General features: G+C 40.9%; 1 protein-coding gene across 4 annotated transcripts in view; it reads left to right on the top strand.

The window, feature by feature from the left end:
* atp8a1 (ATPase phospholipid transporting 8A1) overlaps positions 1 to 26178 on the top strand; it is a 76898-nt gene that overhangs the window by 16490 nt on the left and 34230 nt on the right. Inside the window, exons 5-23 of one of the 4 annotated variants that reach the window (XM_061278036.1) lie at positions 1180 to 1225; positions 1342 to 1382; positions 2331 to 2404; positions 4057 to 4126; positions 4253 to 4380; positions 5041 to 5152; positions 5577 to 5742; positions 9424 to 9551; positions 9939 to 10016; positions 10092 to 10180; positions 12181 to 12225; positions 14575 to 14647; positions 16875 to 16980; positions 18234 to 18316; positions 20281 to 20330; positions 20766 to 20835; positions 21092 to 21176; positions 21578 to 21717; positions 23198 to 23336. In XM_061278036.1, the coding sequence (XP_061134020.1) occupies positions 1180 to 1225; positions 1342 to 1382; positions 2331 to 2404; positions 4057 to 4126; positions 4253 to 4380; positions 5041 to 5152; positions 5577 to 5742; positions 9424 to 9551; positions 9939 to 10016; positions 10092 to 10180; positions 12181 to 12225; positions 14575 to 14647; positions 16875 to 16980; positions 18234 to 18316; positions 20281 to 20330; positions 20766 to 20835; positions 21092 to 21176; positions 21578 to 21717; positions 23198 to 23336 (1723 nt within the window). Of the gene's footprint in view, positions 1 to 1179; positions 1226 to 1341; positions 1383 to 1895; positions 1970 to 2330; positions 2405 to 4056; positions 4127 to 4252; positions 4381 to 5040; positions 5153 to 5576; positions 5743 to 9423; positions 9552 to 9938; positions 10017 to 10091; positions 10181 to 12180; positions 12226 to 14574; positions 14648 to 16874; positions 16981 to 18233; positions 18317 to 20280; positions 20331 to 20765; positions 20836 to 21091; positions 21177 to 21577; positions 21718 to 23197; positions 23337 to 26178 lie in introns of those variants that run through there. The other 3 variants (XM_061278042.1, XM_061278049.1, XM_061278058.1) reach the window with 3 other exon arrangements.

The raw sequence follows: 26178 nt of genomic DNA, 5'->3' as shown, positions 1-26178 counted from the left end.
GGTCGAATGAAATTCGCCGGCAGCTCTTGCACACAGGATGATGGATGAGCCTTTGTGTAGCACCCAAAACTTTTCCCGGTCTCTGTGCAGCTGGCGAAAGGTTGAAGCCGTTTGACACTGCCCACCTTTTCATTACACACAAGATTGCGTTCCCGAGATGCCCGACGTGATTCGACCGGAGCCTTAAAAGCGAGTGCGCAGGAATGCACCAATTAGCTTTTAATGGAATTAGCAGTGGAGTAAATAGGAGCAAGCTAAAAGAATGTAAACAGTTGATCTTGTTGGGGTTTTGAGAGGATATGTCCACGCCTCTCTTATCAGGGCCAACACACATTGCAGTTGCTGGATGCCACTTGACAAGACCTCAAACATCAACACTGTTCACGGCGTTACTGTTTGTCACCTGGGATGCAAGCGCAAATAACAGTGCCGAACAATAGTGCACTCCTACACACAACCACCTAGTCTTCCAACTAGAAGACCTCCGCCAAGACCAAATAATCCCAAGCGTGCTTGTCTGACTTGTTTCAGAGGTCAAAGAAATGGTGACTCTATTCACATATCACGATTCCCCCTGCAGTTCACTATAAATGGATTGTAACACAATACATGTTAAAATTAATTCCTTGATTGACAGCTTCCTTTATGCTTTTTTTTTGTCTGTATATTGTATTATGAGCAACAAACTACATTCCACAGAACTCCTCGCACACATGCTTAGTGAAGGTAACATGCATAATTTAGAGCGAGATCCAGGCAGAAATCTCGTTTGTCCAAATTTGGTCAATTTCTTTTTTTTTTCCTCGCCAATTGATACTATTAGTCAGTTCTCATGTGGCCAGCTGTTTTTCTTTAAATTGTAATGTGTGAAAAATATCTTGGGCAAATATTTTTACTCTATTAGACCCTTGAACTGTTTCAACGGCGTAGTCGGCTCATCTTGTTTGGAATTGCATCGCTTATGGCTACGAGATCTTTGGTAAAATGATGTAAGCACATTCTTTGTATTTGGTTAATTATTAAATCCTTTTGTTCAGTTATTTTGAGTAAGTTATGCCATTGCTTTGACTCACCTGTTTGCTTTCGAACCTCACACTAATGCTCTTGTCATCCAAATATGATTTATTCTATCATACTCTATTTGCATAACCAATATTCCATTTTCTTCGTTCATTCTAGAAACGCCACAATGCTGACAGCGTTGTCAACAAAAAGGAATGTCAAGGTATGAAAAACAATGCACTGATTCTCTTTTTGCCGGCTAAGTCGAAATAATCTTATCAACTCATTTTGACTTCTTCTTTTCATCTCTCTCTGTTCCCCCTTCCTGTGATGTCACAGTGTTAAGAAACGGCGCCTGGGAGATTGTGCATTGGGAGAAGGTATGCAATTATAATAATAACAAGTAGACGGATTGTTAGCCATTGATTGGGGATCGTAAGCACATGCTCACGTAATACACTGCGGAGCAGACCAACACTGACCGTCGGATGGTTCAAGCAGCTAATTAATCCAGTGTTTCCATTGGAACTGCCGTCAAAGACGAATAAAATGTTCCTGGCCACTGCTGATACAAATCACTGTATTGTTACGTGACTTCAATATTTTATGCTTATTACTTCATCTTCATGCATATTGTAAAAGCAGCTAATTCCCTGGTTGGTTACTAAATGATTTAGATGCCTTTTTCTTACAAGATCGTTTTGATAATGTCCTTGTCAGATTGACCTCCTTGCCTGTAGCTATATTTAAGTTTCATTTTTGCTTAATAAAAAATGCGGTGCCTTTCAAACGTTAAATTGTGCCATTCACTGTATTTCCTTTCATCAGCGTATAACACGATCACAGCCCGTCTCTCCATTGTGTGCAGCACGATGACCAGTCTATTTTCACAGGTTGAAACGGGCGATGTTATTGAAGTAAATGAAGGCAATTTCGTGCCTGCAGACACTGTGGTTTTATCGTGCAGGTATCGAGAGTCCGCTCTGAATGACTGCCTACTTGAATCGCCTCCACTCTCTATCTAGGCTGCCTTTTAGCTCTTCAGCCTAAAGAAATGATGGCTTACCAACATTAAAAAAAAAAAAGCACTAGTGTTTTTTAGTTGGAATTGCGGCAACAACACATAAAAAAAACAAAGATTTATAGTCTGATCGCTGTCATTCCTCTAGGTGGGACAAGAGAAAGCAGATAAAGAACCCTCAGGACTGACTAACAGTTACCTTTCTCCTCTCATGTGTTTGCTCTTTGTTTTTCCACCCCTTTCCATTTCCACCATCCTTTCTCTTCCGCGCTGTCTCCTGCTGATGTCGTGCGGTCACTAACATCAGGTGACTGTTGGGGAAGTCGTCCGAGCTGCCAACGGCGATCACCTCCCGGCTGACCTCGTCATACTGTCGTCCAGGTCAGGAAAACCAGAGGTGTTACCAAGGCAACGGCTGTTGCAAAGATGTGGCCAGACTTTCAGAAGCTGTTCTCAGAAGCTCATTTGCATGTTTGAGGGAAAAAGGAGCTTGTGATTACCTCCCAGATGTTGCATGTTCGCCTTTTTTTAATCTATTCCATGGCTCTTGTGCATGGCTCATGTGCAGTCACTGCCAAATTTGCATGATCCTGCGTTCCAAGAATGAAATATGAATGACATCTGGAATATGTATTTTGGTGTTTTCTATTTTGACAATAGTGGCTTACATTGCAACTGTTTCCGTAAAAAAAAAAAAAGGTATTTAACACTAGGGTCAGGGATTCAAACTAGGGTTAGGGTTTCAAACTAGGGTTTCAATCTAGGGTTTAATTAATGACATCATTGTCAGGTCTGAAAATGCTGAGCTGTGAAAAGATGTTGGGTCTTTTCACTTTTAACAAAGTGGAAAAAGAGTATTTCCCTTTTTTACTTTTGCACCCTTCACTATTTCTGGCAATGGAGACATGCACTTTTGCGCACTGTACTCAGGAATATTGTGTGGGCTGCTTACGTCTGATTTCAGCCCCCTTTACTTTGGACATTTTGGTTTTGTCTTTCTCCAATCCAGTATTGAGCCTTTTCAACCCTTTAGGGCCACGATACTTCTCTCTGGCAAAGTGGAAGTTAAAAGAAAAAAAAGGAAAGCCTCTTTGGCTAAGTCTAAGAAGGAAAAGAAAAAAATCTTAAGAGCTCATAGTTGACAATGAGTCTTAAACTGGTGGAGGGGTGCAGTGTAATTTGAAGAATGCCCTCAAGGCACTCACTGGGATTCTCAACCCGATTAAATTATGTATTGTCATTATTATTTTTTTTGCCTTTGACTCACAATTTCACTTTGTGTCAGTGTAATTCAGAAAGAGTCATTGTATGTTCCCTGCAATTTGCTGGCAACCAGTTGTGGATGTGCCTTGCTTCTCAGACAGTCATCTTATAAAGGCTTCCACCTCGCCAGTGACCCTAATGAGGACAAGCACTCCAGACAATGGAAGCATTTTTCAATCCTTTTAAGTCCCATTCCTGGGATGGTAAACCACCTAATACCACCATTGGCTGGAGCAAATTGAACATGACTCCAAACAAATTTGTTTTAAGCAATTCATGTAAATACAGCTGTATTTTTTGATTTGCCCCCTAACCCTAACCCCCTTCCCACGGTTCAACCAACCCTCTCTAAAACAAAGAACTGCTCACAAAGAGTAGCTAAGAGTGTGGCATGCTCTACCACTGTCCCTGTGCCTGAAATCTGTCAGAAGCTCATTTGTCCGCTCTGCTTCTTGTGCTCTGCACGCCCTCTCGCTCGCATCACGCCACTCTGGAGTTTTCTCTCTCCTCCCGTCTCGGCCCCTTTGCAGTTTCATGTTTTTCAAGCAGTCTGCAACTAAAGAATGCTTCTTTATATGTATAACTATAATTAGGCTGCTGCACAGCAACCTTGTCTAAATTAAGTGGGCTAGATTTGTCTGTTATTAAAATCAGCCATACTTTTACTTCCTTCGCCACAGTATTAGATAATGTTCTTTCATTTGAATATGTTTTATAGATGACTCAGCAGCACTTCACCGGTTTTATGTCATTATCTCTTTCCTCAACAGTGAACCGCAGGGAATGTGCTACATTGAAACATCTAATCTAGATGGCGAAACAAACCTAAAAATCAGACAGGTAAATCTCTCTCTGTTTCTCTCTCGCTCTCTCTTTTGTTTTTCTTCTTCTTTGTTGTTGTGGACCACATCGTTGCGTCAATGTTCCCGTTGTTATCGGTGACACATGAAGTAACAAAATCAACAGGGTCTCCAAATGACATCCGACATGAAGGACATAGACAGCCTGATGCGTCTCTCAGGAAGGATGGAGTGCGAGTGCCCAAACCGTCATCTGTATGAGTTTGTTGGGAACATCCGACTAGATGGCCACAGGTGGGTAAACTTGTTAAACTACATTGTTGACTGGATGTTTTTTTTTTTCCAGGAAGCTTTTGAAAACAATCAGGGTTACCATTGCTTCTATATTTTCCGTGATATTCTTACTACCTGAAAAATTTCAGGAACTTTAAGGACAGCGTGTTATTTGATCCATCAAGTTTGAAAAGCCCACAGCTGTTTGTATAATCCCTTTTAACCTGTTGAGATATTGAAACTTTGGCTGATCCATTCGCCCGTAGCTGAGTGCATTGTCTGCTGAAGGCGCCTGGTTCGCTCAAATTCAATTACCGCTATGCGTTGCTTCAAAGGCTGTGTCACTGGGAGGAAAATGCATTTTTATGAGGGGCTGGATACAATGTTATGACGTTATGATTTAATCATCTGGGGACTAAAAAGCTTCCCTGAGTAAGCAATTTTCAGAAGTACGTTTGGCTTTTAGAGGGTTTAATAGCATCATGTTCTTTTTGTGTCATTCTAAATCTTTACAGAAGTAGTAACTTCTCTTCAGTACAGGCAGCATCTGACTTTACACAACAGCCAATAAATCCCAGTATGAAATCAGGAGAAATAGAGTGTGAGCCTTTGATAGAAATCGTATGCAGTCTTCATATCCGTGTACGTATTTTGTGTTTTTTTTCTCACCCCCCACTACAGCACGTTGCCGCTTGGTCCAGACCAGATCTTATTGAGAGGAGCCCAGCTGAGGAACACACAATGGGTCCATGGTGTGGTGGTCTACACGGGTCATGACACAAAACTTATGCAGGTACTACCACCGTGAAATGCAGTTAATCTCACCTGAGGCAGGTTCATGGTGAAGTGCTGCTGTTTTATTTTTAGGACGCCATAGTACTAATAAAAAAAAGCCTTATTAATCCAAGACAGTCTGTAGCAATCAGTAAGGAAAAAGATCTAATTAAATGCACTTAATTGCTATGAATGAATCGTTAGCACATCTGCCTCCCAGTTCTGAGGTTGGGCGGGTTCCAATCCGGTCTCTGAACTTCCGATGTGGAGTGCATGCTCTCCCCTTACTTGCAGGTTTTATTTATTTATTTTTTCATTACACATTTTTACACATTCTCTTTGCTACTATTAGCATACTTAAATTCAGGGCCAACCAACCGCACTTCTCAGATATTTCAGCATTGACTTCACTTCCTCTTTTTAATTTTTTTTTGCCTTGTCAGAACTCCACTCGGCCGCCGCTGAAGTTGTCCAACGTGGAGCGCATCACCAACTTTCAGATTCTGGTCTTGTTTGGCTGCCTGCTAGCCATCTCATTAGTCTGCTCCGTGGGCCAAACCATCTGGAAGTACCGGTGTGGCAATGACGCCTGGTACATGGACCTCAACTGTAAGAGTCCCCCCTGAGGCCACTCGCCACCTCTCATTGCACATATTTGAGCTCACTTGTGTCCATATCAGCTTATTTCTTTGTCGTTTTAAGTTACTCCCTTAAATGCTGGTATGTACGTGTCTTTTTCGTTTGTTCAGTTGCCTCAGTTAAACAATGTTTCTCTCATAACAAGTGAAATATGTGCCAATGCGGGAATGCTCCAATTCCCTGTTAACTGATGCCTAGATGTGTTGAGTGCCAAATGGTTGAATATCACTGCGCTGCTGTACTTTTTTTGTTCCCTTTCTAATGTTGTGTTTGATTTTGTTGTTTTTCTTTGTTGTCGTTTTTTTAACAGCTCCAGGTAACAACCATTTTAAAGCCTTGGCCATCCGTGAATGACCTCCCCTTACTAACCCCTTACTGAAGCTCTGCCTTTGCTAAGCAAATGAGGCCCCCTACCCTCGCCCCTTATACGGTTGCCCAACTTTGTGTGGGACCGTTCCCGTGGACAAGCACATACCAGGGATCCAACGATAGGTGTTCCCCTCCAGCTCTCTCTTACACCTTCGTCTAGTTATTTTCAGTGCCTGTTGCAAACGGTGTCTCACGTTTCCTCCATTTTTATTTTGATGCCCTCTTTTGTTTTGTGCCACGTGGAACACTTTGCCACTGCCAAGCTTTAGACAACCACCCCTCATTCTTCTCCAGAATGACTAGTTCTGTCCCTACCTCTGAGCGAAGGTAATACGCTGTTTGCTGCAGGAGGCTGCCTACATGTTTATGACTGAGAGCAGCGGCTGACATTTTCCAAATGCCCCTGTTGCCATCTTTTCAAACCACTTTACAAATGGTAAGAGGAGTCATGCAAATCTGCTCCTGGTCTGGTGCAGCGGTAGACGCAAAACTTGGATCATTATTTTGAATGTTTAGAACAGTTGAGACCTTATTTTCATTTGTGATTCAAATGAATAATTATAAAAAATATCTTAATAGTTTTATTTAAGATGACCTTATTATTGGAACCTGATTGTTTTGTTGATTGGCATCCACACACCCAACATTCTGGACAATGACAAGATGGCTGCAGGGATAAATTGTGTTCGCCTACATCCTTATGCTGTTGTAGTGATTGACACAAGATTCCCACGTTCTGCCACGAAACAATTTTTGACCGATTTTCAAAATTTCATCTTTAACTTGATACCAAAGACAATTGACTAATCTTCCACGCTCCACCAGTTTTTTCACTGGTTTTTATGTGATAGTCGTCCATAAAGTAACTTGGAACTTTTTTTTTTTTAAATCAGATTTTTTTTATCTGTACAGGGATTACTAGTTTGTCATGGTTCAAGAACCGTTACTGACATTTTTACAACTATTTTTGTTTTGAGATTGCTGAGGTGCCTAAATGAAATGTACATTGAGTGAATGGTTGAATTTGTCACATTCACAGGAATTTCATGGAGTCATCTGCCACAGTTTAGTAGGATTGCATGAATCCTCCAGCCTTTTATCATCTGGTCAGATTTGTTATTATTGCTTAGTTTAAAACAAAAACAAAAAAAGAACAGCTGGTGTGCAGTGACAAAGCTCTGGTACGCAAAGTGATCATCGTGGTACTTCAGCCATTACTCTGTGCCCTGATAGGCCTGTAGGAGAGGTTGTGTCCTGGTCGATTTAAACTTGCATTATGACTTAAATTCCCCCCCCCTACACGGTGCTCTATTGGTGCTCTATTGCTTTTGGTGAGGGGTTAAAAACACGTTCAAAACGCTTTAGGGGGGCAGTGTAAGTCATAAAGCAGGGCTCCATCTTGAGACTGATTGTACCGCCATAAGGAGCTTGTTGAGACTCTTTCCAGTGCGCATTGTCCAGCCTGTGACAAAAGAGAGCGGTGGAAAGCCTGTCAAATTATTTTGCATCACATGAGTCCGTAAAAGAAAATGATTGTAGCCTCGCCATTCGCCAACATTGAGAAGATGAAGGGGAGAATGTGCGTTAGCTGGCCACGCACATCATCCCGCCGGCTCGTATGTCACTGAACACCCGTGAATAATTAATGTGCCTTTGAGCGGTCACGGAGTGCTGAGGATGGCAATCGACGACATGTATACTGTGAAAACAATGCAGATTGAGGCCAAAGAGTGCAAGTTGCTAAATATTTATGCATTCAGCCAACCTGTTCGATTGTATTTTTTAGTAAAATAGAAAGGAATTCAATCAAATGCTGCGCTGGTGTTGTTCCACCAAAAGCCATTCAATCGTGCTTTTGCTCTTATTTTAGGGAAGTCCTCATACTGAAATACACTAAGCCAGTAAAAGGATGAATAAAATGCATCTTCAACTAAAACCTGTTGCTGTGACTAGTTGATGGTTAGTAATGGTTAAAATGACATTGAAAGTACAGTGGAATCTCTAAAGTTGAACACAAAGCAGTTTATGTAACTATAAATGTCATTTTTAAGGTGGCAATATAACATTAATTATCATACAAGTGAACTGGTTTTAATACTAATAGTGCTCTGTTTCTAAATTCAATCTACACGTTTGGAGATAATTGCTGCGAAGACTGAAAACTATTGAGTGATCGCTAGAGTAATGGAATATTAAGCGCTTTAGGGTGCCTTCTATTCTGCCATGATTGCGACACATGTACCAGATTGCGAGTAAGGACAATTTTTTTTACGCAGCGCTTTGGGCTGGCGTGGCCGCTATAGAGCGCCTCGTTATCAGCCGTGAGTACACGTACGTCATTGTTTGTAAGCTTTTTTTTTTTTAATCATTTAAAGTTGAGTTTTTTTTTTTTTAACACTTCCTTGTGGTGTGTCGAATTTACAAGACTTTAAAGTATGGCATTCAACTTTAGAGGTTGCACTGTACTCCCCTTGGGTGCTTTTGCACTGGCGCTTGCCCTGCGGTGTTCTTTGCAACCAAACAGCCGAGTTTTTGAGTGAAGGGACCTAACAATGCAGTGCAGTGGTCATCATTAACACGTCGGCGTCATCCGCCCGCTCTTTTCCACTCCTTGTTGGTTGGCAATGTGTTATGGACTGAATCTCCCTCCTTTGTCTTGACAGCATCCAGTGCGTTTGTCTGCCCCTCCCTCCTCCACACTTCTGAGACTCCCTGTATTTGTTGTACCAGTAGCAGTATAGCTTCCATCCTGCCATGCGTTTGTTGGTTTTGTTTTCTTTTGCTATGTCATGGCAAGGGGGCCCTCCTCTCAATGCTAAGATGAAGTTGGCTTGAGGAAGGTAACTCTTGCAAGCTCCCGCAAGCTGTGGCAAGGTAAATGACATCCCTCCTGTTTTTATGTTTGGTGTCCGTGGGGTTCTCTGTTGATCATTGCCACTTTTGGGGATGGGGGGGGGGGGGGGGGGCATCATTTTGCATAGTGCTTCATTGCCTGGATCAAGCTGGATGCCAAGGCTGTTGCTGTGACACAACGGAGACACCTCAGTCCCTCACTGTCAAGCTATGGGGTGTTAAATTTGACTCCTGGGTGAGAGGATGGGTTCATTTCCAGCCAGTGCTCCGTGTTAGCCCAACACACTCTCCCCGCTTTGGGATAATAGGGACCATTGGCTGGAAGTAGCTGCGGGCTCTTAACATTTTACCGACGGATGCTCATGAACCCGGCGCTGACGAGCCTCCTGTGTATCACTTCCTGTGTCCAAACCCGTCTCCCCTCCGTAGATGGCGGGGCGGCGAACTTCGGCCTCAACTTCCTCACCTTCATCATCCTGTTCAACAATCTGATCCCCATCAGTCTGCTGGTCACACTGGAGGTCATCAAGTTCATCCAGGCCTTCTTCATCAATTGGGTGAGCCGAGAGTTAAGCTTTCCGTGTTTCCGCTGAAATATGCTTTCTAGTTTTTACAGGTGACCGGAATTTGACCTTCTCTACACTGTTGACTGTTTTTGTACTTTGTTCAACTAGCTCTTCTAAGTAGGAATTGGATGACAAAATCAAACTGGTGTCTGTGGAAAAAACATTTCCATGTCCAGTTTCCACTTCTTTGCCAGGGAAAGAACCCGTTTGATTTTGACTGCGGCCACGATGGAAAATATCAGGACTTCAGTCTCATTTTTCAACATCACCAATTATTAACCTGACTGTTTCATTGAAGTGGAGAATGGGAGCTGGACGATTCCAGTTTGAAATGTTGCAATTATATCATGTGTTAATTGTTCTTTGTGACTTGGCCAGGACACCGATATGGTCTACGAGCCGACCAACACACCTGCCATGGCCCGCACGTCCAACCTGAATGAAGAGTTGGGCCAGGTGATACAAGCAGTGTGTCTTATCTTTGTCGTTCTAATTGTGCTCCATCTTGAATGTCCTCTCCCTGCCGGGCAGGTGAAATACATTTTCTCTGACAAGACGGGCACGCTGACCTGCAATGTCATGCAGTTTAAGAAGTGCACCATTGCTGGCGTGGCCTACGGGTATGTAACCCCCACACACACACACACACACACACACACATCTTCTCTCACCTTCTCTTTTGTTAGTTGTTTTCGCTCCTTCCTCAACTAATCAGTAGTAGCTTTGTCAGGTCCTAAGCTATAAATAAAAAGGCTGCATACTGTTGACATTTGACAGCTCCTCTGTTGTCTTTGTCCAACATTTTGGAGGGCAGAGGAGCATCTGCACCTATTTTTCCATGCACATACCACTCAGTTCACTTAACCACCCGCAAATGTTTTACCTCACTGAAAAGAAATATTTACAAGAGTGAAGTGCGAGCATGGCAGAGCATGATGAATCATTTTGGGATTTAATTAAAAGCTTGATTGATCATGTACAGACAAAAGGATAGATAAAAGGATATTTTGATTAGGACCCCAAAAATTGTGGATGTCAGTAATTCCAAGAAATGAGATTCCACTTCATTTCCTTGAGGGACAATTCAGGACAAAAATAAATGTTGCACTGTCATTTCACAAAATACCATTTTCCATCAATTTCTACGTTTGCCCCAAAGAAGAGCAGGATAACTAGGGCGCAACAGTGTAATAAATAAATGATGAAAGGGCAGAAAAAGCTAAGATTCCGACCGAACCCTCCGTCAATTTAAATACACAAGCCAAGGATAACAGAATAAAACTTCATTTAGTGAAAAGATGGTTAGGAGGTCTTCCAAAACTTCATGAATGACCTCTTTCCACTGCCCACTAAGGCAGCCCGACTCTTCTCAATTCTAAAAGTTATTTCCGGTTGATTAACATCCACGTTCTCCCACCATCCATGCATTGTTTTCAAACGTATTTTTTTATTTAAAATTTTAACTTGCAGCTTTCTAAATGAACAAAATGAGGTCTGTTGGCCGGGGACAAAAGCTCTTGCCGCCGTACTTCACTCAGCCTGCAGTCTCTGCCCAATCCTCACCAAAGTCTTTACTTTTAATTCCCATTTATGGATTCAAACCAGAATAAGACATCTTTTAATTAGGCAAAGCTCCGACGGCATTCACGACTTGACATATTTCTGTACATTTATTCTTGCACTCAACACACAGGCTGGCTTTGCCGTATGACACTTTGCTGTCTATTCCCATCGCAGATGTCCCATTTTGCTTCTCGCCTAAGGTGACGTTGAGTATCTTTAGTAGTGTTGTTTCTAAACAGCTTTGCGTGCGTCTTCATCTGGAATATACTAACTCGGCTTTTTGAGTTTTACGCATTAGGGTTGTGTGAAAATCCTTTTTTTTTTTACGAGGGAAACATGAGAACAATTTTAGCACAAGTGCGTGCAAAGTCGTGGCTTGTAATTGGGTGACCCGCACACACGCACACGCACAAAAGTACTGACACAACTGCCTGCCTGCATGCGTTCCTCTCCACAAATGAAGAAGGGCTGCTGTAATTAATAAAGTCATCCCCGAGGGTGTAGACATTAAATCCACTGGAAAGGAGTCCAAATCTCAAGGAGAGATGTTGTTAAGCTAAGTGAAGTGCACACCATCTCCTAAGCTTGACATCCAAGTGGGAAATGCAAATTGATGCGGATGAGTTAAAAATAATATAGAAATATATTTGACAGTTAATGTAATTAATTTATTAATGTTAACTAATTTCATCTTAATCACTCAGTCCCGTCGAGTGCAGGAAATATTTTATTTGCTGCAAAAATGCTTCGTTTAATTGTGAATTTATAGTACTATGTTCTTCAGTACATTAGAATTAAAATGCGTTGTATTCATATTTATGTAGTTGTTAAGATGAAGAATGAAAGTACATTCAAAAAAAAATAAATCAGTTGCTCATATTATCTTTGACACATTTCTACAGTACACATTCCTACCAAACCCTTGCAACTTGGCTCCAATCTTTCCTAGCATCCTAACCTATCCCCTAATAGTAACAACACACGATTAGTATTCAAAACACATTAACAATCAGTCTTTATTTCCTTTTTTTTTTCCTTCCTACAATGGCTTCAACAGTCACGTGCCTGAGACTGAGGATGGTAGTTTTGCGGAGGACGACGGGTAAGATGATTGGGCTGCTTGTTTGACGTTGTAGTGCTGCCCTGCCTTTGGTGGATGTGTGACTAAGTTGGAACGCAACCCTGTTGTTCAGTGACATGTTTAATTAAAATGAGGGAGTCTTTTTAGTGTGTCTAACTGTTGTGATGTGAAGACAAGATTTTAATCGCATATCATACTGTACTCTTTTACCATCTGATTTCTGATCTCTCCGGTATACACACACACACATGTGCACACACACGTGTACGCAGGTCTGCATGCCGCAACTATTTTTGCATGGGTGATCAGGGCGTGTGTGATGGCGGCGTTGAAGTTACTGTGAACAGTTGTCCCTTAACTGCTTTTTCTGTCCATGGAAACCAGTTTTGAGGCTTCTATCATGCATGTGGCACTGCTATTGTATAGAATGGGTCACTAATAAAATATTCACCGCCAGGTATTTTCTAAAAACACTAGACAAAAGGCAACATGTACATAGCTTCGATTGACATCAACAGAATTCTTTTTAACTGGCAAATTTTATAGTCAGACTGATATTGTTCAGAACATGCTCTATTTTTGTGAGGTTTATTACAATACAGTAATCAGTTGTCTTAATAGTGTTTTACCAAGATGAATGACAATTGTTAAAAGTAGAATGTAATAAATCCTGGACGCTGGACAACATCCAACGCTGGTGTACCCAGTAACACTTGACCATAGATGTTATCCATGTTTCTGAGGATATTCATGAAATATACATGCATGCCAATTGCTTTGGACTTATTGGACTACAGTCAGAACTTAGCTTGGGATGATACCATCCTTCTACTGGTTATTTCCGAAAGCCATCCAAGCCTCCAGCTATTAAATTCTAACCTGGATACAGCCCCCGGTAATTGATTGAAAGCCGTCAGCAGCCATGTTCCTGTCGTGACGGCACCCCGCTGCGCTGGCAGTCAATCGATAAGTTACCGCGCCGGAGCCTGAAATGTTTCATCACGACCGTGGACATGTTGAGTGATGCCCGAATGGACCTCATTTATAGGATCTCCTTTCCTTTGCCTGCGCAGCCAGGCTACTCTGTCTTTGTTGCTTCATTAGCATAAGATAATGTCGAATGTAATTGAGTAAGCCCCCTGCAATGTGGTGTCACTGTGTGTGGTCATAAATGCATCATGTTATCACTATCAGCAAAATTTGCAATCTAGCATTGGTGGTTCATTGTGTCAATGTGGTTGGATAAACATTTGCATTGCTTCGAAACAAATTTTCAAATTTAATCTTTAAAAGAACCAAATGTTAGCCTTGTTTGCATTTGGCATGTCAGAATTTGCCCTCCTGCATAAATGGGAGCGGCCATTCGAGCAGTCCTGCAGGCTTGAGAAGACTTATGGCCGCCTCTGTGTGGCAACCACTGGTGGTAGCATTTCTATCAAGCCTGCAGTGCCACAGACAAAAGCTGCTGTCGCCCTGATCTATAGGACGCCATTTATCACGGCTCGCTGGATCGATCGCTACCGGACAGCCGGCGAGCTGCCGTTCGATGGGCCCACACTATAGCTGTAGGGATAATGAAAGACATAATTTCTTTTATTAACCAACAACACCCCTTTAGCTTTTAACTCTTTGCTCATTAAAGATTTTATCACTGTTTTTCTCATGAATTATTCCAGTAAACGTTATATGGTACTCGTAGGAAACTAATTCACTTTCAAATTTTTTATTAAGCTTGGCTCTGATTTGGTGATGTTGTTTCCTTTTAAGCATTGTCTTGCTATATTAACAGCATGTGGAATGATATTTTATTGTTTCCCCTAAACACATGGTAGTGACCACTGTAGTAGTGGATACCTATCAGTACTCGAACAGACGGGTGTTGTCATTTAAATATAATGCATGAATTGATTCTTCATTGCTTCTACAACAATTTTATTGGTTCAGTGTCTTGAACAAATTCGCTAGACTCTAGCTTAGTGTTTTATGAGTAAAACAACAATTTTACCTAAACCTGATTATGAATTAACAAATTGGAAAAGCAGCCCTCTTTTCTGTTTTAATATACTCTATAAGAAAACTTGAGAATTTGCATCGATACAAGCCACATGTCATTTTATACATGATCAGGGCTTTAATAAAGACACCATCCTCTTCAAAACTGCAGTAAAAGTTCTATGTATCAATATCTATGTATTGATCTCCCTCTCTCTCTCTCTATATATATGTGTGTGTGTGTGTGTGTGTGTGTGTGTGTGTGTGTGCGTGTGTGTGTGTGTGTGTGTGTGTGTGTGTGTGTGTGTGTGTGTGTGTCATTTCCATTGTTATTTTGTTGCATTCTTTTGTTTAACGCGTGTCGTGTTCTCTTCCCAGGCACAGCACGCATTCGTCAGAAGACTCAGGATTTATTGACCAGAGCTTGTTGGAAAACCTCCAAAGTAATCATGTGAGTAAAGGTGCCTGTCAACTTAAGTTTGTTCCTCAGAACAAGAAATGATGTGCAATCTGAATGTTTACAGTATCCTATCCTCTTGATAACAAACCCTGTGTTAGGTCAGCCTGAGGAAATGTTTTGGATCAAAATGTACATAACATATTGCCGTCAAAATCATATAGTAATATTAATATTAGACTATATCGTTAAATACTGCTGTAACCAAAATAGGTCTATACTATATTCATTACTTACCATATGCAACACCATAATCCTCTGAACCCATTTCTTTCTTCATATCTATTGTTGTCTTTTGTAGTTAGCTATTTATTTATTTTTCTAGCTATCTAGTGTTATAGCTTCTTGCTAAATAATAGGAACCACACTTCTACTGTGGCCCTTTTTGTGATTAAGGGCTATACAAATAAATTTGACTTGACTTTTACTGTTCACACTGACTGTTGAGCTTCGACATCACCCAAGAGAATTAAACCACAGCAGCGACAAAAATAAACGTCTCCCTCAGTGCTTTTCACTTTCTCTTGAGTCAATGCACCATTTTTTCCCTGGACTTGTCAACTTTTGCCACACAGTCCATGTCAAAAGTAGGCATCCGTCACCGTTGGCGTGACAGAAGGCGACGACCCACCAGTCAGTGGGGGTCAAGGGTCTGGGTCGATCGCTGACAGTGCAGTATTCCCTGACCAACAAGACTGTCTCATCAGTTCTTTGCGCTCGAACTTGTCAAGGCCCTCTTTTGCATAATTACTCCTTAAGCCTCACAGTTACATGCCTAAACTAAACCCTGCATTAAGCTGTGGCCTTCATACATCCATGCAACACAGTGTCTCGTCCTTCAGAGGATACCTGTCAACCCAAACTAGATTAGCATAAGAACAGAAAAGGGCTTTCATGGCCACCTGGACTATTATAGAAACTGTGTACTTTCATTTTCAAGAGACCCTTTGATTCGCAGACACCCTCCTCTACACCCCAGCACCAATACCTTATTTCTTTTTTCTTTTGGAACAGAGCAGGGTTGCCATGGACACAGGAAAAAAGCAGATTTAATCATCCCGATCACGGGCGTACACAATTTAGTTTGGCAAGGAAAACAGACACTCAATAGATGTACAGTATGTTTGAAATTAAACTTATCTTTTGAGATGGAATGAGATGAGATGGAAGAAACATTTTTGTAATGGCTCCATCTGCTCAATATGAACCTTCAAAAATAATTGTTTCCCCATCGCTCTTCAACTATTTCGAAACACATTTAAAGTGTGATTGCCTACTACTGGCCTGGCATGTATATATTGCAGGTTAAACTTGACAAGTGTTTAGTCATTATTGCAAGTCTGTGTAAATGGGCATTGGTTTGACAATGTTAGCTTTTGTGTAGGGACAATTTAAAAAACAAAATGCACCAAAAAACATACACAAGAAAGACCTAATGTTCCTTCACCTCTTTATGAGAAATGCTACTAATATATTTTGTTCATGTATATAATACATAGGTATATAATATAATAATACTTGGAACACGCCAATTGAGTGGTCAAACTTTTTTTCAGATTAATGCTTGAAAATACCTCGTGTAAACATCCAGTGGACTAGGTTTTCTAGTTCTTAACTAGAATGAAAGTAAAATGTCCCAGAGATAAGGTTAATCATAAAACACCCCCGTCCCACCCCAAGGTTAAGCCAGCGCCATGTTTATATCTACTGCATATAGAGGAATACATTTTTTCCTTTGTGCTTACTAATAGCTTGAAATCCTGATAATTTGAGGTATTACTCATGATGTAATCATCCTCAGAGCGCATTAGTTTTTGTCCGGGGTGTCGCAGAGATGATTAAAGTCACAAATCTATATTAGACAAGTGTCCTCTTAAAACACTCATGAGACCATTGGGTAAATCCTTTTTTCTCCTCTCTTGAAAAATTGATTTGCGGTGAACAATTTGTTGGTTGCTGGCTGAAAGGTTATAAATGGAGATGCAAGACCACAGATTAGTTTTCAAGGTTAGCACGGGGCAGTGATGACACCTATTTTGGTTTTTCTGGGGCCATCCTGAAAAACATAAAATGTAAATGAACAATAAAAACCTTTAAAAAATACACGTATCTGTCAATTTGTAGATTGTTTGAGAAATGTTTCTACCTATTCTTCCAATCTTCTTTCCTTCATTATGTGCAGAAATCCAAGGTCATAGTCTCTTTTCCCTCCTTCCCGTAGCCTACAGCTGCTGTCATCCTGGAGTTCATGACCATGATGGCCATCTGTCACACCGCAGTCCCCGAGCGTAACGACGGACAAATCACCTACCAGGCGGCATCCCCAGGTACATCACACCTTCCTCGCGATATCGTACAGAAAAATGGTGTCACGTGAAGGAGCCAGATGCACATGCAGACAGGACGCGGAAGTGGAAAAACAGAGTCTGAATGCAAGACACATAATTATTAAGTAGCAAGAGAGCGCAGGACTAGATTAAAAGGGGATGAAATTTAGTAGCTCAAGCTTAAACACTTAAGTCAAATCAGGCCATGCCCACCCAATCCAATATGACAAAATAAAGATGGCAGCATAAAGGACCGTAGCAACATCAAGGACCCAACGCAAAACGCAGTCACAACCAGTCAGAACAAATAGACAATTCTGTGGACGTTGTCAAATGATGAAGTTCCTAAAATAGTGCATATACATCAATTTACTCGATTCCAACGATAATTTTAAATGTCATTAGTAACATGTAAAAACCACCCTGTTTACTCTGCCTTACACATCTGTTTGGCATTTTCAAAGTCTGAGTATTTTTGTTTCATCTAACAGTGGTTAACTTTCCTTTACACTTGTATGTCCCGGTCATTAGAAATATATGGAATAGAAAAGATAGAAAAACAGTTTTTATTAATAAAGCAGCAGAAACAAAAGAAATTGAGCTAAGAAAAAAAAAAATTATCCTAGTTGAAGGTTTGCAACTTCTGTTTGTTGAAACATGCCTGCCCTGGTGCCCTTAGCGTTGGTATGTAAATCTACAAAAAGTAAATAAAAAAATAAAAAAAAGGACACTCTTAATGGAATCGCAAAATGTCACCATCCCTGGAGGCATTGTTTGCTGCTCCAAATGTAAACACTGAGTCGACTCTCATTCCCAAAATAAGACGGGGGAGTAAGATTTGCTGAAAATTCCATTAATTACCGAGTCTGTTGAAGTCTGTTATTTATTATATGAATATTACTCTTGCTACATATATGGAGACAAAATGCTTGTAAGTGTTGATAAATCGCAAGGATGATTAACCAGACGACACTATGCTGTTACTTCACGTGACATTGCGTGCTTATTTTGTGCCTGATTGCGTACGGCAATGGTGTTCGTGTGTAGGAGCTTTGGGGTTTGAAGCAAAGTGGGGGATGAGCTTGTTAAGTGAACTGTAAAAAAACAAACAGATAGCTTTTTCTCACCCTGCGGCGTCCTCGTGCAAGCCCAGCCACAAGATACCTGGCTGCAAACACTGCCCTCGTTATGAAAACGTATCCGGCGTTGGCCTCTTGTGTGTAACATTTCTTGACTTTTTCTTTATTCCCAAGATGAAAGCGCTTTGGTGAGAGCTGCACGCAATCTGGGTTTTGTGTTCTCTGGTAGAACACCAGACAGCGTCATTGTGGAAATGGTACGTTTGATTCGTTGCAATTCAAACATACGCACAAAAGGAATGGGACCACTTTTTTTTTTCGCAGCATGAGGGATTGAATGTTATGTTTCTGTCAAAGAGAATTCAAGCTGCTTATTGCCACTCACTCCCTCGCTTGAACTTTTCTGCCAAACCAAGCACAAAACATAGCTTTGCCTTAGAAAGGTCATCTTAGCTTAATGCAAACACAAAATGGAAAATGCCATTGAGTGGTTAACAAATTTATTGATGTTGCGCTGTCTTAATTCATCTGATTCACCCCATTCCACTTTTGACGTGTTCCAAATATTCACGTGAGGAGCCCTTGCATTTTTCTCATTCCAAATATTTTACGTTTCCGCAGAATTCACAAATTCCCGGCAAAATGGTCCCCATTGATTCTTAATGGTACATTCAACAATTCATATTTACATCGTTCCCGTTTGAAATTCACATCATTCCGCACATCCAAATCACATTGGGAAGGATTCTCAACATTCCCAAAATTGGCACGTTTCAAAGATTTTACAATATCACCTTAAAATGTCCTGTACAACTTTACAATTTAATTTTTCTCTTCTAATTTCTACATTTTTCAACTGATTCAACCCATTCCAACTTTAAACTGTTCATTTTATGCCTACCTATTCCACAATTTCCCACGATTCAAAAATTTCACATTTTCACTTTTAAAATTCATGCAGAATTCGACAAAATTTTGTCCCATTCCAACATTTAACTGTTCATCTTATGCCTACCTATTCCAAAACCTCCCACTTACCACAAATTCTAAATTTTGAACTTTAAAATTCATGGCAAATTTTTACGAAATCTTGTTTTTCCCCTTCTAATTTCTACAATTTTTGACCAATTCAACCCGTTCCAACTTTCAACTGCCTACTTATTCCACAACTTCCCATTTACCAAAAATTCCAAATTTCAACTTTAAAATTCACACCAAATTTAAGAACATTTTGTTTTTCCCCTTTAAATTCCTACATTATTTGACCGATTCAACCCATTCCAACTTTACACATCATTCTGTAGCATTCCCTAAGTGTTTTCTCAGCTTCTTCGCCTTCACACGTAATTTGTCCAGAAATTGCAAATTCTAGTTTTTCGTATACTATACAAAAGCAGGAAAGATCGGACTGTTGTGTAGTAGTTGCAATTAAATGACGTGAGGTTCCCAAAGTTTGCAAAAGCAAAAGTAGCACCTTAATACCAAGCTCTCCATATCCACCCAACTGAAACTAGTTTGCCAATGGCAACATTGAAATGAAATTGAATGTCCATTTCAATACCTTGATGACCTATTACCATAAAATGAATTTGATCCTCCAATGTTAGCGCACTAATACTGTAGCATCGCCGCTACTTTGCTCCCTTGTGACATAGTGTTTGCACATTAAATTAACCAAATGTCCTTTTTTTATTCTTTTTATCATGTTGTTACAGTTGGCTTGTGTTTCGGGACGCTTTTGCTTCAGCCTTAAGTGCACAGTTCATGTTTTTGTTTTCATTGGATAAATATTTGATCGCGTTTCCTGATTAGTTTCATGAAATATTCATCCCTAACAAAAAAAAAATCCCATTTATTTTGTCACTTATTTTTGAAGCCCCTACTGCCCGCCCAAAGGCAGCTTTTCTAAGGAATAGTGCATGTAAGAGCACATGTCCATGATGATGGTAGTTTGAGCCAGTGCAGAGTGTGCAGGTCCTGTTGTTCTTTTAATTGGCTAACCTGATGATTGCACTCGAGGCGGAGAAAGGCCAAAACCATTTCTCCCTTTTCTCTGCTCCTGAGAACATTGTGTCTCTGAGACATGGCTATAATTCCTCCAGCTTCATCAGGGCCATCTTAGCGCTTCACGTTGCCTTAATCGTTTGGTCTCTTGCCTTGAGGTTGCTTCAATTAGAGATGATTATTGAATCCCACCTTGTTGTCTCTGTTATGCTTTTAGATGGGAAGCGAGGAGAAGTATGAGCTGCTTCATGTGCTTGAGTTCACAAGGTATAGTATGAATAACAGAATTATTATTCGCAGAACTGAGCATGGTCAGTTGTGAGTTTGGAGAGCTGTAAAATAAATGTTCTCAAAATGTACATTAGATCTTTTTGTTGTTGCTTGTTATACGTGTTTGTTTAAATTATTCACTGGTGGGAGATGTTCACTCACTTACTAGGGGCAGGCAGCACGAGTTCAGTTTCCACTTTGTGATTTGTTGTCAATGTTCTCACGCATTTTGCTCTGAGCTTTAGTTGTACGCTCCAATGTTGTTATGTTTCCAGAAATCTGTAGCGGTTACTTACAATGAGTTACTTTAATCTTAGCCACCTCCATGTTGTCTAATTTTATCCTCCTCATGCTGTGGTCAAACTGTGTGCGATAATTTGTTGGCTGTAACACCTCGAGATGACACCTTCTCTCTCTCGCTCTTTTGCACAGTGTAAGGAAGAGAATGTCAGTCATCATGCGCACGCCATCCGGAAAGATCCGCCTCTACTGCAAAGGAGCTGTGAGTGTCTTGTCTGTCGCCATGGTGATACGCGATCCATACCCGTTGCTATCATTATCCTCATCATCAGTGACACAGACAGGCGTGCAAAATCGTCTCTGTAGTGCAGGCAATCTTCTACAATACTGTAAAACCACGCATCGTACAGATGCCTACATTCACTTCTACCGCAGCGTATGGCTTAGTAAAGCTCGAGCACACACATTGATGCGTATTTATGTGTGAGTTTTCAGTGAACATCTGTGTTTGTCTTCAGGACACGGTGATCTATGACAGACTGGCAGACAGCTCTCGCTACAAAGAGATCACGTTGAAACATCTGGAGCAGTTTGCCACTGAGGGTGAGAGTCACCCCCCTGAATTAGAAAAAAACTGTCTCATTACTGCTGTCCAGACCAGTCAGATTTCACATTTAGATTTTCGTTTTTGTTCTGTGCTTACACTGCCCCCTAGTGGCAAACAAGTGGTATAACCAGAGGCGACTAAATAGAGCTAAATTAATTGATAAAAAAGAAAATCGTGTAAATAAATTAAAAATGAGTAATGTTAACTTGGGAAAAAAAATAATCAAATCAACAATAAAGTATTAATGATAAAAAAATTAAAAAAATACTCACTGCTTAAAAATTAATACTACAGTGCTGCTAAGGAAATTAAAAAAATAATCAAATACCGACAAGTACACACTATTCAAACACAGAATGAATAGAGTCATCATCACATTGGTGTTGTCGCTATCCAGGGCTGCGCACACTGTGCTTTGCCGTGGCAGACATCAGCGAGTCGACTTATCAACAGTGGCTGGAGGTGCACCACCGAGCCTGCACCTCCCTGCAGAACCGATCCCTCAAGATGGAGGAGAGTTACGAACTCATCGAGAAGGTACGGTGAAATGAAACAAACGCACTTCTACCACATGAACAAGATGTTCTTGTTCCTCTGTAAAGGGGCAGGTGAACAGGCCCATTTCAAGGGACCGTGACTGGCAGCATAGTATTTTGGTATTTGCAGCGTGGATGTGGCAGCCTCATAACTGACATTTCTTTCACAGAGCTTTTTGGCTGTGAAATTCATCGATTTTTATTGATTAATTCACATTTGAATGGCTGCAGACAAAGATTTGGTTAATATTATCAGCAACCTCTTCAATTGATCTTGAGTGAATTGAATTGACTTTGATTTTTCAAAAATGTGACTTTAATCCCAAAACAGACCACATGAGTGAAATTATTTTCACCTTGTTCTGCAAATAACAAGGAGAGAACCTACTATTGGTATTCCCTGAGTCAAGTTGGAAACCTTTGACCTTAGTTGTGGGTTTTCTAAACCAGAAATATTTCACCTCGCTCGCCTAAGCAGTACAACTCGATAGTACGTGTGAAAAGGGAACTTACTCTTTCACAACAGATCTTTCCCTTATGGTGTGCCTGAGAAAAAAACTCGAGTAAAATTTAGTACACACTGCAACACTGCAAAAAGACACACTTAATAAAATAGCTCTCAAGTTTGTATTTGAAAGCTCTCCATTTCCACACCAGACTCAACTAAACTTTAAAAGACCGACTAGACTGGCCAATGTAATCAAACACGGATAACGGCGCAAATTCCAAGTGTATGTTTGTGTGAGATCAGAAGCGGGTAATTGGGCTGTGAGAGGTGGGTTCAGTCGGAAGCACCAGTCAAACACGGCCGGCCGCAGTCGTTAATCACCCACTTGGCACTTTTTAACACAACACGCACACGTGCGCACACATGCGCGCACGCAAATGGGAGCAATCTATCATGCAATAAATGGGGATCTTTTCCAATGGGGAAAATGTAATGTGAACTGCTTAGTGAGCAAATCTAAGACGAGATGTACTGTCCAGTACGTACATTATTTTTTGGGCTATAGCATAAAATGTCCCTTATAGCCACAAGGAGGCGCACTGGAGTCACAATCCAACAGTATTGGAGCGCATATCAACCTCCAACGACTACTTCAGAAAAATTTAAAGTATTAATTTTAAACTGCATTAATAAGCCAAATTCAAAATAAGGATACATTTAAGTAAGCTAAATTATATTATGCTTGACAGGTTTTTTTTCTAAAATTTTGACTTTTTTATTGTTTTCTTCGGACTGTTCTTGAAATGGACTTTTTTCCCCCTGAATATTCCAACTCTTATTCAACTACACACACACACACTCATTTGATTTTAATTCAATTATTAAACATTTGAACTTTAATTTTTCACTTGTGATTGTACAACTCTCTCTTACAACATTGTTGCAAAAACACCACCAATTCTTCCATGCCTTCTTCAAGTCTGCATATGCTTACTTCCTGACACGTATGTTTACGGACGTTTTTCTGTGGTAGAACTTACAGTTGTTGGGGGCCACTGCCATTGAGGACAAGCTGCAGGATAAAGTGCCCGAGACGATAGAGACACTGATGAAGGCTGACATCAAGATCTGGATTCTTACAGGGGATAAACAGGAAACAGCCATCAACATTGGTAAGGAGGATATCAAAACCATTTACAGAGTCATACAAATTCAACGTGCAGCTCATTTGAAAAAGAGAAGACGTCACTTGGAATCTTTTCCTTTTTGAAGACAAAGTATAAAGCCTAGTTTAGATGAATTTCAAATTTTCAGCTTTATGCACCATTTTTCCTTAGTGGTCATCCCTCTGATAGTTTCCCTATCTCAACTCCAATAAATTTAAGGGAGGTTACGTGTAATTTGATTTCAGGATGATACCTCCGATTTTTGACACGGACATTAGAGTTAACTGCTAAGCCTGTACTGTGTGTACTGGAAAAATGTCAATGGTGTCATAATTATCACAAGCTAGGCAACACCCCCAAATATCTAATTGTTTAAGCGCTAGTAGACATTTTATCATTATACTGTTAGAAGTGTTGAACTTTTTTATCCACTTGAAACAAATTTAAGAATGGTGGAATGGTGAACACATTTGTATTGTTCGACTGTTGCCAGTGTTTAATTCATATACACAATTAAAGCACCGTTACAAATGTTAAATTGAAACGCATGAAATCTCATTGGTAGGTGCCTGTTTTCCATGCATACTCTGACCAGCCTTAGCCCACAAAAATGGGAATAGTGTCCTGAAAGTCATTTGCATTGCATTCACGTGAAGACTTGAAGCTTGCCTACATTACGACACAGATGTTAAACTTGATACGTTTTCCGCGGCCTCTTCAAGGTGCTCCGGTCAGTCGGAGAAACTATAAGGCGCGTTCTCTGTGGCACACATCTAGAACAAGCATCTGTTGCAGAACACCAAATGATGTATGAGCCCCTCTCACAGACATGATGTAAATAACATGCATATGTACACAAGCAGGCACTTTGTACATGTCAGCTTCCCCTTGGGGCACTCTGGTCTCACAGAATGCATCAGAAGTGCAAATGAGTGACTCCTGCGAAACATTTTCTACTTCACTCCTGCTTTCCATGCTGCCTTGCAATTCTTCTGCTTCCATATGGCAGCCGACATGCGAACAACGATGGCGGGAAAATCGATAATCCATTTTGAATCTACCCACCACTGCGGGCCCTCTCAATCAGCTCTTTGTGCCCATGCTGCCCAGGTGTGAGCACATGATCACTGTGGGCTCACTATTACAGGTCGGCCTTTTTAGACCGGAGTTGCACTGTAGATCCCCTTTCAGTATTGACTTAAATTTTACAATTTTTCCAAACTGAAAGAGGATCTCTCGTGTTTGAGTTCTAGCCTACGAGGTGGAGCGAACCACCCAGATGCCACTCTTGGCACAGCCCACCATAAATCAGCCAGCTGTGTTTACTCAATTCAACGGTAAAGGAACGTGGCAGGTCAGTTTGATCTGACTTGTGTCGAACTGGCAATCGTAAAAACTGCCGTTGTTAGCAGTTCTCCTTCATTTGGCACCTATACAGTGAGATGCACAATAGTTAGTCTGACAGCAGAGTAGCTGGCTTGCAGCGCTGTTTGCTCTGGGTTATGCTGCCTCGTGCTATTTGCTCCGCTGTTGGGTGAAAGTGTGTCACGCTCCGGACAGGTCAGAGCCAGGATGTAGCGGATGCAAAGTGCCTGCTCCCCAGCTTCAGGGGAAAAAAAACAAAGTAGTACTGAAGGAAATCAGTTTGCAAAAATTACTGTTTGCAAAAAATATGTATTTCATGCCTCATTTTTCATCAACATGTTGAAATCAAATTTCTATTTACTTTTCTACATGTGCTGCTCCACCGTCGGTCTTCAAATATTTGTTACTTACAGTAGAACTCAAGACAAGAGATTTCCTTGTAATAATACGCTAATGTTTATGCCCCCCCCCCGCTTGTCCATGTTGGATTAGTGGAATAAAAATTAAGCAGATAAAGCCACCTGTTTTTATCCATCGCAAGCGGTGGCCATTTTGACATTCTCCTCCTCAGGTTTGCCTTGCAAATGACATGTGACCCAACCTCCCAAATAGGCGAGCCGTTGTATTCCCAATTTCAGTTGACAGCTGCGGACAGCAGTATCATTCTATAACTGTATTATTTTATTTTATTTTTCAATTAAGATGATTCTTTTCTTGTTTAATTCTGGTTCCACTTCATCCTAATAGGTCCCAAACTAGTTGGTCATTTGCCAGTTACTGACAAGTTGTGAAATCCATTATTTAAATCCTTTATTACAGACAGTGCACCTCCACCCAAAGACTCAAACATTAGCCCAACAATATGCAATAACAGAAGAACATGGTCGTTCGTCTCTTACTGACTCAACATTCTCTGCTTGAACTGACCTGTCAAAACTGCTTATTGATCCGACCATTCAGACTCCCTTCAGTTCATAGTGTGTGGGTTAAATGCAAACCCCAAACTGTTGTAACAGCGGAGGCAGCTGTCATACGACATGTCGTTATTGCACATTCCTCAAGTCCCGCGGGAGCGCAATTTAGTTCTGCCTGAGAAAATTACAGGCAAAGGAATGCCACATTCTCTGTTTGGCTGCTGTCAAATCAGCTGAAGGTAAACACGTTGATCGGAAACGGTGGACAAGAGCAGAGAGGGAGCGGAGACCAATTCCGAAGTGGAGGAGACATTTGGAGACCTTTTCTAAATTTTGAACATTTTCCCGTCTTACACTAACAAAAACAATCCGCCCGTGCCAGCCCTTCAATGATGTTTGCTTTTGAGGGGAAACGTTCTCATAGCCTCACACAGGACTTTCATGCTGTGTTTTATGCAGTGGCTACATTTGAACTGTGTCCTTAAAATGTGGTCAAGTTGCATTCCGCAAGTATGATGTTTGACGTTCTAACATTCAAGTTTTCCAAACTTTACAATCACATAAATCAA

This window comes from Syngnathus typhle, linkage group LG1 (assembly GCF_033458585.1).
Source record: "Syngnathus typhle isolate RoL2023-S1 ecotype Sweden linkage group LG1, RoL_Styp_1.0, whole genome shotgun sequence".
In the NCBI taxonomy this organism is placed as follows: Eukaryota; Metazoa; Chordata; class Actinopteri; order Syngnathiformes; family Syngnathidae; genus Syngnathus; species Syngnathus typhle.
The sequence above is the reverse complement of the archived record's forward strand: the minus strand, read 5'-3'. Positions and strand labels throughout refer to the sequence as shown.